The sequence below is a fragment of the Pelophylax lessonae genome, assembly GCF_965119305.1.
Source record: "Pelophylax lessonae genome assembly, chromosome: 8".
Classification (NCBI taxonomy): domain Eukaryota; kingdom Metazoa; phylum Chordata; class Amphibia; order Anura; family Ranidae; genus Pelophylax; species Pelophylax lessonae.
The window spans coordinates 131,429,644-131,443,373 of record NC_138775.1 but is presented as its reverse complement, the minus strand read 5'-3'; the positions used below and the strand labels follow the sequence as shown (position 1 = coordinate 131,443,373).

The 13,730-nt window shown below is 43.6% G+C and overlaps 1 protein-coding gene across 1 annotated transcript in view; it reads left to right on the top strand.

Annotated features, from left to right (window-relative positions):
- The window catches only part of FAM234B (family with sequence similarity 234 member B), a 151,014-nt gene that overhangs the window by 70,362 nt on the left and 66,922 nt on the right, over positions 1 to 13,730 (top strand). The window contains exons 3-4 of the mRNA XM_082265796.1: positions 9,057 to 9,152; positions 9,242 to 9,430. Coding sequence (XP_082121922.1) covers positions 9,057 to 9,152; positions 9,242 to 9,430 — 285 coding nt within the window. The remainder of the gene's footprint in view (positions 1 to 9,056; positions 9,153 to 9,241; positions 9,431 to 13,730) is intronic.

The window sequence follows — 13,730 nt, the reverse complement described above, 5'->3', positions numbered from 1 at the left end:
GGGAACCTGACTAACAAATCTCCCTTCTGTGTTGGCTACTACCACTGTGGGCTCCCCCTCTTTGTTCATCCCACACCCTAGGGGCAGCGGCTTCTGCAGAACTACCTGCCTGAACTAATTGAACTCCATTCCTGTCATCCTGCTGTACGGGCAAGGTCCTGGAATGCCGACAATGATTTGCACGCAGTCTAAAAACTGTTGAATCCTCATCCTCTGCTATTAACTGTAGTGTTAGAGGTAATTGTGGGTATATCTGTGTATAATTAGGGGGCCCTGGGGGTGGAGCAGTAAGCTCCATTGTATCTAAAAGGAAAGGATTATTCGATTTTTTTTTTTTTTTTTATCGGCCTGGGATGGTCCTAAAGGTACATATCCCTGGGCGGCACAGTGGTGTAGTGGTTAGCACTTTCACTTAGCAGCAAGTAGCAGCAAGAGGGTCGCTGGTTCGAATCCCAACCACGACACTCCCTGCCTGGAGTTTGCATGTTCTCCCTGTGCCTGCGTGGCTTTCCTCCGGGTACTCCGGTTTCCTCCTACACTCCAAAGACATGCTGGTAGGTTAATTGGATCCTGTATAAAAAAAATTGGCCCTACTGTGTATGTATGTGAGTTAGGGACCTTAGATTGTAAGCTCCTTGAGGGCAGGGACTGATGTGAATGTACAATGTACAGTATATGTAAAGTGCTGCGTAAATTGACAGCGCTATATAAGTACCTGAAATAAAAAAATAAAATATCCCGGTGCATATTTTAACCAGTTGAATCCTCCAAACCATTATATACTTTTTATCCCATTCTGGATCAGGGTCAAACCATGGGAAAGCTTTCCTGTCTCCTAGACACAGACCCTTCACCATATTCATATGAAACTCAACATTTGCACCATCTCTGGGAAAAGGGCTTGAACTCTGCATTACCTCAGTATATCCTGACAGATTATCTACCCAAGGATTTACATAATAATCCCACGGGGATGTCCATGCAACATACTCTTTTAAGTGTTAAATTTTCAGGATTTGGTTTTGGAGCTGATTTTACCAAGTTTGCGCAACAATTTTCTTTCTCTAAGAACCTTTCTAGGAGGCTTAGGCGGATCTGGAAGTTTCCCCCTTATTTCCCCTTACCTAGTGATTTTCCCATCCTTTGGATGCAAAAAAGCAGTTATGCAAGCAGTTTCTAGTGTAGTGATAATTTGCCCGATACTCTTTGTGCTAAAAAACTCACTACACTTACGTAGAGCCTCTGTCAAAAACTTCTCAACAGCACATGAGCAGTTATGGCTTAAATTCGGACAGAATTCAGTACACCCCTAACACTATGTCTCTCCCCCCTCCCCCCCCCCCCCACTTGATTTCACTTTCTCTGGGTCACGTCCGTTAAGCTAGCTAGAGAGATGGTACATCTTGAGGAGCTCAAGAGTACAAAAAATTCAAACATTTCATTCTAATAGCACAATAGGCAATGTAACTAACAAAAGCACATAAAGCAAAACATGCATATCAACCACCACTATTTAAATTTGCCTAGGCTAATAATCTGTCTGTGAGCTATCTCAGCTTAAACAGACCTATTTGCTGTGCTGCCACAGCACTAGCTTTCTTTGAAATGTTCCCGCAATCATGGTGTCAAAAGAGTCTCACTTACCTCTGATGGCGAAATCACATCCCACTTCTGATCACCACTACTGCTGGCCAGCCTCCCTTCAACCTATAAAGAATTTTTGACACTTGGAAATAAGACATTAAGACAGGTATGGTTTTTCAGTCTGTATTTAACGGCATTCTGGTCAGGACAGCTTATATACAGTTTTTAAAGGGGATGTAACATTAGTTTCCCAAACCAACTAAAAAAATGTATATAATATTTAAGCACAATGGACATAACATATACATCTGGTCACTCTACCATACATGCGTAATTGGTAGAGGGCTGCAGAGATAGGTGTTCTTCTGTAAGGTTCTCTTATCTCCACAGAGAAACACTGTAGCTCTGTCAGAGTGACCTTCATGTTCTTGGTCATCTCCCTGACTAAGACCGTTCTCCCTCGATCGCTCAGTTTGGCTGGGCGGCCTGCTCTAGGAAGAGTCCTAGTGATTCCAAACTTCTTCCATTTATGGGTGATGGGGGGCCACTGTGCTCATTGGGATCTTCAATGCTGCAGACATTTTTCTATACCCTTCCCCAGATCTGTGCCTCAATACAATCCTGTCTCGGAGGGCCCTGGTGAAGTTTTTTGTTGGAAATAGTGGTAGTGGTGCGGTGGCTGATGCTGTAAGTGTAGGGGAGAGACATTTGAGTTGGTTAAGTAACCATGGGAATAGTTCCTGATTTAGTATTTGCTGTGACTCAATAGCTTTCCAGGGGTTGTTAGTGTGGAGAGATCCAGTCTTAAGTTGTGCCAATATAGCTGCCGTGTAATAGACCTTAATGTTTGAGGCCCGAACCACCTGCTTTTCGGTGTTTAATTAATATATTACGGGAGCATCTAGCTCTTTTTCCTTGCCAGATATATTTACCTATTATAGTTTGTATGGACTTAGAATGTTGCTGGTACTGGAATGGGGAGAGTTCTAAAAAGGTAAATTATTTTGGCAACTTGCACATTTTGAATAAGGCCAGGCAGCCTTACCAGGATTGTATAGAGTCTGCAGGTTTTTTGGTAGGGAGTGTACTAATGGGGCTTTGTTGGTTCGATATAGGGAGGCCATGTGTTTAGTTAAAAGAATGCCTAGGTATAGTATGTGTTCCTTGTCCCACATGTAGGGGCACTCTTTTTGTAGACTGTGTTTAACCACTTCATGCCGGAAGGTTTTAGGTCCTTAATGACCAGGCCATTTTTTGCTATTCGGCACTGTGTTACTTTGACAATTTTGCAGTCGTGCGAGGCTGTACCCAAATACAATTGATGTCCTTATTTTCCCACAAATAGAGCTTTCGTTTGGAGGTATTTGATCACCTCTGCGGTTTTTAGATTTTGTGCTATAAACAAAAAAGTGCGACAATTTTGAAAAAAACACTATTTTTTACTTTCTGCTATAAAACATTCCTAATAAAAAAAATTTTAAAAATTATTTTTTTATCAGTTTAGGCCAATTTGTATTCTGCTACATATCTACATATTTTTGGTAAAAAAAAAATTCCCAAAAAGCGTATATTAATTGGTTTCTGCAAAAGTTATTGCGTATACAAACTAAGGGATAGATTTTTTTGTACTTTTTTTTTTTAGTTTTTATTAGTAATGGTGGCAATCTGCAAATTTTAGTGGGGACTGCGAGATTGCGGCAGACAAGTGAGAGTTTTTGGGGACCAGTGACATGCAGCAATCAGTGCTAAAAAATATGCATTGTTACTGTATAAATGACACTGGCAGGGAAGGGGTTAATAATGGGAGTGATCAAGGGGTTAAGTGTGAGCCTAATTGTGCTTACTAACTGTGGGGGGGGGGCTCTGTGAAAGGCACACAGAGATCGGTGTTTCAGCTTAGCTGAGACACACAATCTCACTGTGCCTGTGTGACAGGAGAGCCACCTGCTTTGTTTACATAGGAGATGGCTCTCCTCTCAGTTTCCCCGAAGATTGCGGGAGGCCGGCGGCGATCGAGCCTGCTCCTCCCGCGGTCTGGCTCCCGCTGCGTCTAATCACAGTAGGAGCGCGGCCCCGGTGGCAAACGCGCGCACCACCAAGATTGCGTGCACATAATCACGTAGATCTACATGATTATGCGCAGCTGAGCGGCCCTGCCGCAGAAAATCTGCGTGGGGTGGTCGGCAAGTGAAGTGCGAGCTGAATGCCCAAGTCTAGGATATGTGATTTGGTGGCATTCGTTTTATAGTAAGACACTTTGCTAAATTCAGAGAGTGTATGTTGTACCGAAGCCAGGGAGGATGCAGGTCTCGAGATCATGAGGATAACATCGTCCGCAAATAGATTAATTTTGTGTTCATTTGGGCCAATTTGGAACCCTGATATATTTTGGTTGGCTCACCCATTCTCTGCCAGTGGCTCCATGGCCAAATTTAAGATGAGGGGTGATAGGGGGCACCCTTGTCCAGTACCATTTGTAATTTGAAATGGTGTAGAGAGCGTAGATGAACAGTAGACTTGAGGTGATTAGTGTGAGTAAAGAGCCAGAATTGCAGAGAGTATGTGACCCTGGAAGCCAAATTTTTGTAGACTCATCCTTAAATAGGACCAGTGTACTCTTATCAAATGCCTTCTCTGGGTCCAGTGAGAGGAACAAAGAAGGCACTTGGAATTCGCCTGCATGGTGGATAATGTTGATTAAGCAGCGGGTGGCATCCGACGCCTGGCGATCCTTCCTGAAGCCAGATTGGTTGGTGGATAAGGTCAGGCAGAACTTCAACTAGGCGGTTCGCTATTATTTTGGTGTATATTTTCAAATCGTGGTTCAGAAGGGAAGTAGGTTGGAAGTTTTGGGGGGGGGGGGGGGAGAGTGGTCCTTCCCTGGCCTCAGCAAGGTCACAATCAAAGCATTTAACATTTCTGTGGGAAAGGAGGATGAGGCGGCGGCAGCATCGAATAGTCTGCATATAGGGATTAACAATATATCTTTGAAGTGCTTGTAATATTCCCTGGTGAAACAATCAGGGCCTGGGGATTTGTTGTTTGGGAGGGATTCGATAGCTGCATTAATTTCTGAGCAGCTGAAGGGTTTGTTAAGGTTTCCCAGTTGGGTAGTGGATATGCTTGGTAGCTTAATTGCATTGAGAAAGGACTGAATTTCAGCTGGGGTAGATTGATGTATGGAGTGGTCATCCTTGAGATTATAGAGTGAGCTATAGTATGTGCTGAACGCATTGGCAATCGATTGTGGATTGGTCAGTAGCTTTTTAGCTGTTGGGTGGATTAAGTAGGGGATATGGGCAGAATATAGAATATTTGACACAGTCCTGACCTCAGTATCTGAGGAAAGGGATTTAGGAGTAATTATTTCAGAAGACTTAAAGGTGGGAAGACAATGTAATAGAGCAGCACGAAATGCCAGCAGAATGCTTGGATGTATAGGGAGAGGTATAAGCAGTAGAAAGAGAGAAGTGCTTATGCCGCTGTACAGAACACTGGTGAGACCTCACCTGGAGTATTGTGCGCAGTACTGGAGGCCATATCTCCAGAAGGATATAGATACTCTAGAGAGAGTCCAGAGAAGAGCTACTAAACTAGTACATGGATTGCAGGAAAAAACTTACCAGGAAAGGTTAAAGGACCTTAACATGTATAGCTTGGAAGAAAGAAGAGACAGAGGAGATATGATAGAAACTTTTAAATACATAAAGGGAATCAACTCGGTAAAGGAGGAGAGCATATTTAAAAGAAGAAAAACTACCACAAGAGGACACAGTTTTAAATTAGAGGGGCAAAGGTTTAAAAGTAATATGAGGAAGTATTACTTTACTGAGAGAGTAGTGGATGCATGGAATAACCTTCCTGCAGAAGTGGTAGCTGCAAATACAGTGAAGGAGTTTAAGCATGCATGGGATAGGCATAAGGCTATCCTTCATACAAGATAGGGCCAGGGACTATTCATAGGATTCAGATATATTGGGCAGACTAGATGGGCCAAATGGTTCTTATCTGCCGACACATTCTATGTTTCTATATGGCTTTTTAGGCGATGACCTTTAGTCATATGGGATAGAAGTTTACCTGCTTTGTTCCCCGACATATAGTAGGTAATTGTTAGGCGTTTCTGTCATTTTTCAAATATATTGCCTAATGGGGTTCTAAGTTCTAAGCGTAGGTGTCCTAATTTTGTTTTGAGATCAGGTTTAGGGGGCTTTTTCTTTAGTGAATCGATATTTTGGATTTCATTGGCGAGTCTCTTGATCTGCTGCATCCTCTCCCTCCTCACCCTAGAACCCAATTTAATAAATACTCCGTGCATATATGCTTTGTGCGCCACCCATAAGGTGGCTGGATCAGAGACTGAACCTGTATTCTTTAGTGTTCTTTTAAGGGATGCAGTATAAAAAGTTGCCTGTAGTAGATATGAGTTAATTCGCCATAGAAAGGTAGGGCTAGTCTTTGGGTATTCTTCAATTGTGATGCGAACAGGTGCATGGTCTGACCATGTGGCTGTCATGATTTCTGAGGTATTCATTTTTTGTAGGAGCCATTGATCCATAAGGAATAGATCAATGTGGGAGTAGGAATTATGGCATGTGGAAAGGAAGGTGAAATCACATACCCCGGCATGTTGGTAGCGCCAAACGTCGTACAGTTGAAGGTCCTTCAGAAGCAGGTCCAAGCTCGGCTTTCCACATGTAGAAGAGTTTGTAGAGTTGAGGTGAGGGTTGTGGGTAATGTTAAAGTCCCCGTACCAAATGAGGGAGCCCTGGCAAACTGTAGTTATTTTTTTTGTGAAGTTTTCTTAGGAAGCTATTTTCGAGATGAGATGGAAGGGGATAGTCACTAAAACTCCTCTCTTTTTTGCATTCCCGCTTGCAGTGAATATGTTGGGAAATTGTTTATGGGAGCAGATGGGTTGGTGGTTTGCATGGAAGTGCGTTTCTTGTGCACATATAATGTCGCATTGAGTTGATAGTGCCAGCTTCCATAGGGAGGAGGGCTTGGCTGGATGGTTGAGTCCTTTGGTGTTGATGGATATCCGCTTGATAGTGGTAGTGCACGATGTGTAGGTTGCGGTTACTGTACTTGTCATTGGTTGTACTGGTGGTCTGGTTGGATTGGATGGATGGTGCCAAGGAGGTTGGACCAACGTGAATGTGTACCGTAACAGGTTGATACATCTTGTACTTTTTTAGTAGTTGCAGAAAAAAAAAAGTGAAAAAAAAAAAAAAGAGAAAGATGAATAACCTTAAAAGCAATAAAGGAGAAGTAGTATACATAACTTCCTGAACAAGCACAAATATGTGCAGGGAGAGTGTGGGGGTAAATAGTTCTTGTATAGCTGTAGGCTAGCTGGTATCGGAGCAGGCATTGTAGATTGTGTCATCCGCGGAGTGAAATCAGCGTTGGTGCCCTGCGGCATCGGGCGGCTGTGGGATGGAATTTTCTTTCTGCATTTTGGGTACTGTGTGGTTCAAGGTTTGATAAGATTCCCCATCTATTAAGGCGATGTAGGCCCTCTTCATGGGATGCTATTATTTGTTTAGAGCCTTGGTAGGGGACCATGAGCTTGGCGGGGTTGATCCATTGATATGGGATCTTGTGTTTGCGCAAGGCTTTAGTATTATTGTTTAGTTGCCTGTGTTTTTGTAAGGTGTGCTGTGATAGGGCAGCATAGATTTACAGGTGGGTATAGGGTTCAGGCAGAGATCCTATGGTGCGTGCGTTTTACATGAGTTGATTTTTAACATGGAAAAAATGAATATGGTGGATAACATCCCTGGGTATTTTGTCTGATAGCTGCGTGGGCTTTGGAAGCCTGTGGATACGATCGATGACCAGTTCTATGTTCTTGAGCTCTGGTAACATAGCTCTGATTAAGCTTCGGACATATGGAGATAGATCTTGGGATTGTATTGCTTCAGAAATTCCCCTGATCTTGATATTTTTCCAGCATTTTCTATCCTTCAGGTCTGCTAGCTTATCTTTAACCCAGTTATGTTTGGTGTTGTGGTCAGCTTGGGTGTCTATGAGCTCATTGACAGTAGTCACACATGCATCCATTTTAGTTTCCATATGTGATATTCTATCTCTTAGGATGGTAACCTCTTGTTTAAATTGCTGCATAAAGGATAGCATATCAGACTGTAAGGTACTTCAGGATATTACCATATCCTTAAGTGTTGTGTCCATAACAGGCTGGTTTACAGTCGAGTACATAGTTATGGCATCGGGTTGTGATATCTGAGGCCCAGAATAAAAAAGTGGCTGGCTCACTTCCAATGTGGCAGATGATGTGGGATCCATCCTCATCCTAGCCTTGGCTGGGCTTCCAGTGGTCGAAGTGCCAGGAGGGGATTCTTCAGTGTTTGCTGCAGCATTGGTCATCTCTATTGAGGTGCTGTCTTGTGTGGGTGCAGACTCAGGTCGGGATGGCTGAAGGGGGATTGAGCTGGTTTGTAGGGCTGCGTCTCCGGCGCCATCTTGTCCTCGCCAGTCTGCGGGCAGGAACATTAAGGTTGTGAGTTTTTGAGGCAGCTTCTCTTCCTTCCTCTTTGCCGCCAAGCCGCTGACAGGTACAGGGATCCTATAATAATGCTCTTTTGAAGCATCGGTGCAGTGCGGATCAATACCGAATGTCGCTGGTGCCGTTCCGGTAGTCGGAGCCTCAGAGCAGAGTATCCATCTCCAACCAAACTTCTTTAACATTGTCATTATGGGTTATTGTTTGTAGAATTTTGAGCAAAATAATGAATTGAATCCATTTTGGAATAAGGCTGTAACATAACAAAATGTGGAAAAAGTGAAGCCCTGTGAATATTTTCCAGATGCACTGTATAAACACTCCAGAATATATAGTTTGCTCATAGCGTGGCGACCAAGCTGTTACTGACCGCTCTTGGTCTCCTACTACAGAATCACTCCTGTGTAAATTTCATCATAAACTATTTCGTTTTGTACCAGGATTTTTCATCGGAACAGCTAAATAAAGGTAAACACATGAAAAACTCCACGTGCTGGCTGTAAATGAAAATATGTTTTTTTAATCAACATATCAAAATTGTTTATAAGTCTTACAAATTTTAGGTAAATAAAATATATATAAAACACTAAACATTGTCTTTAAATAGTTTAATGGATACTAGACTAAATTATATAACCCATAAACATGCTGCAATATATAGCTAAAACTGAACGATAAAATGCTATGATTTTGTTGAAGCAGGTTATATGATCTGTGATTTCATTCATGTGCAATAATTTGTTTACTGGAAAAGGAAAATTGTGTGATCGGATTTTGTGGGTGATCAGAAAATTTTGCAACGCTGCAATTATTTTGTTCATTATTTAGTACATTGGACAAAACTGTGATCTTTTTTATTTTTTTTTTTATTAGTAAAAAATAAATTATGAATTCAGTGGATATACAGTACATTTTCATGGGGTGTGTGTTTGTTTCCCCCCCGCAGAGGTGTCCTCTCCAATGGAGTTGTTTGATGTGAATAAGGATGGAGTACCTGATGTTCTCCTGTTGTCTGTATCACCCAATGCCAACACTTCACTTGGTAAGCTGTAATTGCTTTATTCCAATGCACATTCCTGTACTCTTGTGTTGTGTAACTAGAAATCTGCAATGTTACCTTCTCTTTTGTAGCTGTTTTAGAACAGGAGCCCAGTATTTCTGCACTTTCGGGCATTAATGGGAGTTTGCTGTGGAAGAGAAATTTTCAGGAGTTTCTCAGGAGCATTCGGTGTGGGCAACTGGTTTTGAAAACCCATCAAAATGACACGTGTCTTTTAACTGGGACATCCAAACTTCTAACTTTAATAAGTGCATCCACAGGTAAGAGGGCTCTCCCTGATTTGTTTCCATGAATTCATTATTTTGGAATTTTTAAATTTGCTACATTAGATTTGTTTGATGTTCATATGAAAATAATTGCCTATTCCAGACCCTTATGCACTAAAGTAACAGCAGCTGTCGCAAGTCCAGAATTCATTATTGCTGTAAAATGTTGATTTTATGAGCATTACTACATTATAATGGACAGAACAATGTGCCCTACATGATGTTAAGTCTCCATTAGTATCTGTAGTTGGGGAATTTAAGCCATTTACCCTATGAGGCTTGATTTTACATTAGCATTTTCAAAATCCCTAGCAACATCTTAAAAAGGCTTTTAGCTTTGGGGTCAGGAACAGCAGAGGTGGTTGTCTTGATATCAGTGGGTCTCTACCACATTTCTCTGCACCAGTCTAAGGCTGGCCATACACTATACAATTTTCTTATTCAATTTCCTTTAGATTTACCTTAAACTATGTAGTGCAAGGGCCTGTCTGACTGCATACAAATTGAAAGTGTTTAGGTTTGACCCTATATTACATGGTTTTGGTAAATCTAAAGGAAAGTTGAACAAGAAAATTGTATAGTGTATGGCCAGCCTAAGACTGAAGGGTTTTCTTCTTTCTCACTGAATGTGTAAGAACCCCATTAATATGACCCTCTACTAAAATGTTACCTAATAAGCCAGCATATCAAATGAGAAGAATTAATCTTCCTTTTTTTATCTTCCTGATTATCCTCCCAACAGCAGCACAAAAATAAACATGTTATTTTTAGAAGAGTAGAGGGAAGGATAAAACCCCTGTTGGCTTTTTATATTTACACATTTTAATAATGATTTGATGATTATTACATAGTAATAATCTAATGATAGTGCTATACCAATGTCCAAGAGTTCATACATTTTTTTAATGATATAATTAGTGGATACTTGAGTACTATATATAGAATGCAATATTATATTTTGCAAAAAATATACTAGAAAAAGCATGGTTTAGGGCAAAGCTGGTCCTAATAAACGGGATAAACCTAATAATAATACAGATCCATGAAAATAGTACAAAAAACATGATCTCAGGATCCTCATATACCCACAAAACTGCTATAAAAAAAAAGTCCATTATTACATGCTTAAGGTGATTGTAAATGCAAACATTTAAAAAAACAAAAAACACAGGTTTACTGTGAAGCGTGAAAGTGTGCCAGCCGTGATAGGACCATGTACCACCTAGTATCAGATTTAAATGCAGAATTTGCTGTGGTTATATTTATAGCACATGTGTGTGGTGTTCGCGGACCAAATTTGTTGCCAGTCTGTCCGGGTTTTGGTGTGCTGAAGATCCTTCTCTCTTTTTGAAAATGTAAGCATGTCTTGTGTGTTTCATTGGGCAGTTAAAGTGTTAATAAAGCCTAAACATTTTTTACTTAAGTGCATTCCTTGCATTAAGGTAAAAAATGTTTTAGCAGTAGTATCCTCCCTCCCCTTTACTTACCTGAGCCGTCATTTGATCCAGTGCTATGTCCATTTGCAGTGGCTTTCACCCCTCGCTTCCTAGTCTCACAGGGTTTGCTGAGGCGCTGCTGTCAATCAAAGTCAGATGAGAGAGGGACTTCCTATGGGGACACGTGTCTGAGAAGAGGAGCCAGAATTCCATTGCACAAAGTGGCCCCAAACCTCCTCTTCTTGGGTCCCCAGCCAGCGCTTCTGGCTCCTCCTTTCTGGCGAGTGTCCCCTTTTGGAAGATGCAGCAAAGCCTGTCAGACCAGGAAATGAGGGTAGAAAGCCGCTTCAGACAGGCACAGCACTGGATCGAATGAGGGCTTGGGTAAGTATAATGGGCAGTGAGGAGGGGATTCTACTACCTAAACATTTTTCACCTTAAAGCGGTTGTAAACCCTAGAAAAAAAAAAAAAAAAAGAAAACCTGCAAGACAAAGGCATAATGGGCTAGTATGCATCGCATACTAGCCCATTATGTGTAACTTACCTTAGAACGAAGCCCCGACACGGACCCCCGGACATCGCTGCGGGCGCTGCCATGATCCCTCGCCGTCTCTTCAGGGTTCGGCGGCTCCGGCGCGTTGATTGGCCGGAAGAGACGGCTCCGGCGCGATGATTGGCCGGAGCCGCGATGACGAGAGCGGCTGCATGCACTGTAAATATCTCCTAAACCATGCCGGTTTAGGAGATATTATTTGTACCTACAGGTAAGCCTTATTATAGGCTTACCTGTAGGTAAAAGTGTCAAAAAGCGGGATACTACCGCTTTAATACAAGGAATGCATTAAGGCAAAACATGTAGGCTTTATAAGTAGGGTTGAGCGGACACCTAGATGTCCGTGTTCGACGGGTTCGGCCGAACTTTAAAAAAAAGTCCGGGTCCGTGTCCCGGACTTTTACCGAACTTTTCCCGGACACCGAACCCCATTGAAGTCAATGGGGACCCGAACTTTAAGGCACTAAAATGGCTCTAAAACACCAAAGGAAAGGGCTAGAGTGCTGCAAATGGCAGCAAAACGTAATTAAGAGCATGGCAAGTGCTCTGCAAACAAATGTGGATAGGGAAATAACTTAAAACAACAAAAAAAAACTGAAAAATAAAACAATGTTCTTCATCTCTGAAGGACGAGGCCCATATGGAGTAGGAGGGAGGTTGAGGTGGTGGTGGATGTGGCGGTGACATAGGCGTGCGCACAGGGTGTGCTGGGTGTGCCTGGGCACACCCTAATCACCTAGGGCACATAGCATTGCCAGTGAGGAGATGGGAAAGATCTCCCTGGGACCTGCTCTGCTCTATTTCTCCTTGCCTACAGGTACATGGCCCCGATACATTACTCTCCCTGCTGGCAAACACATGCATGTGTATTTCAACTTTGGGGTGCACACCTTAATGCAATAGGCTGCGCACACCTATGGGCGGTGTAGGTGGAAGCGGCGGTGGAGGAGGACCAGGGCCGGATTAACAGCATCATGGGCTTGGTGCTGAGGATTTTGAAGGGCCTTAGGGCCGTGCCTTGCCATGCACCCAGAGGAGGAAGGGTGCAGCCATGCATGCCTAATTCAACATGGGATGCTGTCTCTGAAGCCCATAAACACATCCATGCATCGCCAACTGTCCCTCCTTGTCCGGCCTTCACGCTGTGTGGGGAGGTTCTGAGGGTGCTGCCTGGGGAAGCGAGCATAGAAGCCAGACTTCTGTGTTTACAAGTGACAGAAGAGCGGTAACAGTGAATATGGCCAACCCGGGGCCTATATAAAAGGTAGGGGCCTGGAGCTGCAGCTCCAATAGCCCCTACATTAATCTGGCCCTGAGGAGGAGGACGAGGTAGCCAACACTGCTTCTTTTCACAAATTTTAAATGAGGGTACACCCCAAAAGAGTGAGAAAGAGCAAAAATGGAACAATGGGTGGGTAAGGTCGGTATCCATTGCTATTCTGCATAAGGTACGGAAAAGTCCCGTGGGATCCATGCCTGGTTCATTTTAATGAACGTGAGCTTGTCCACATTGTCTCTGGACAGGCGGCTGCGCTTGTCTGTTATAACGCCCCCAGCCGTGCTAAATACCCGTTCAGATAATACACTGGCTGCAGGGCACGCCAGCACCTCCAAGGCGTAAAGGGCAAGCTCAGGCCATGTGCCCAATTTGGAGACCCAGAAGTTGAAGGGGGCAGACCCGTCATTCACTACATGTAGGCGTGTGCACACATACTGCTCCACCATGTTGGTAAAATGCTGCCTCCTGCTAAGACGTTCCATCTGAGCTGCTGGTGCTGCTGTTTGTTGTGGCGTGCTGACAAAGCTTTTCCACATTTCGGCCATGCTAACCCTGCCTTCTGAGGTGCTGGCGGTGCCCTGGTTGCGTTGGCGACCTCCTCCTCCTCCTCCTCTGCCTTGTGCTTCCACTGTGGCCCCGCTGTCAGATGGGAATGCCAGCAGCATGGCGTCTACCAGCGTGCGCTTGTACTCGCGCATCTTGCGATCGCGCTCCAGTGAGTGAATTAAGGACGGTACGTTGTCCTTGTAACGGGGATCCAGCAGCGTGGCCACCCAGTAATCAGCACAAGTTAGAATGTGGGCAACTCGGCGGTCGTTGTGGAGACACTGCAGCATGTAATCGCTCATGTGTGCCAGGCTGCCCAGAGGCAACGAAAGGCTGTCCTCTGTGGGAGGTGTATGGTCCGTGTCCTCTGTATCCCCCCAGCCACGCACCAGTGATGGCCATGAGCTGGCCTGGGTGCCACCCTGCTGTGAACATGGTTCCATCTCCTCCTCCAGCTCCTCCTCCTCCTCATCCTCCTC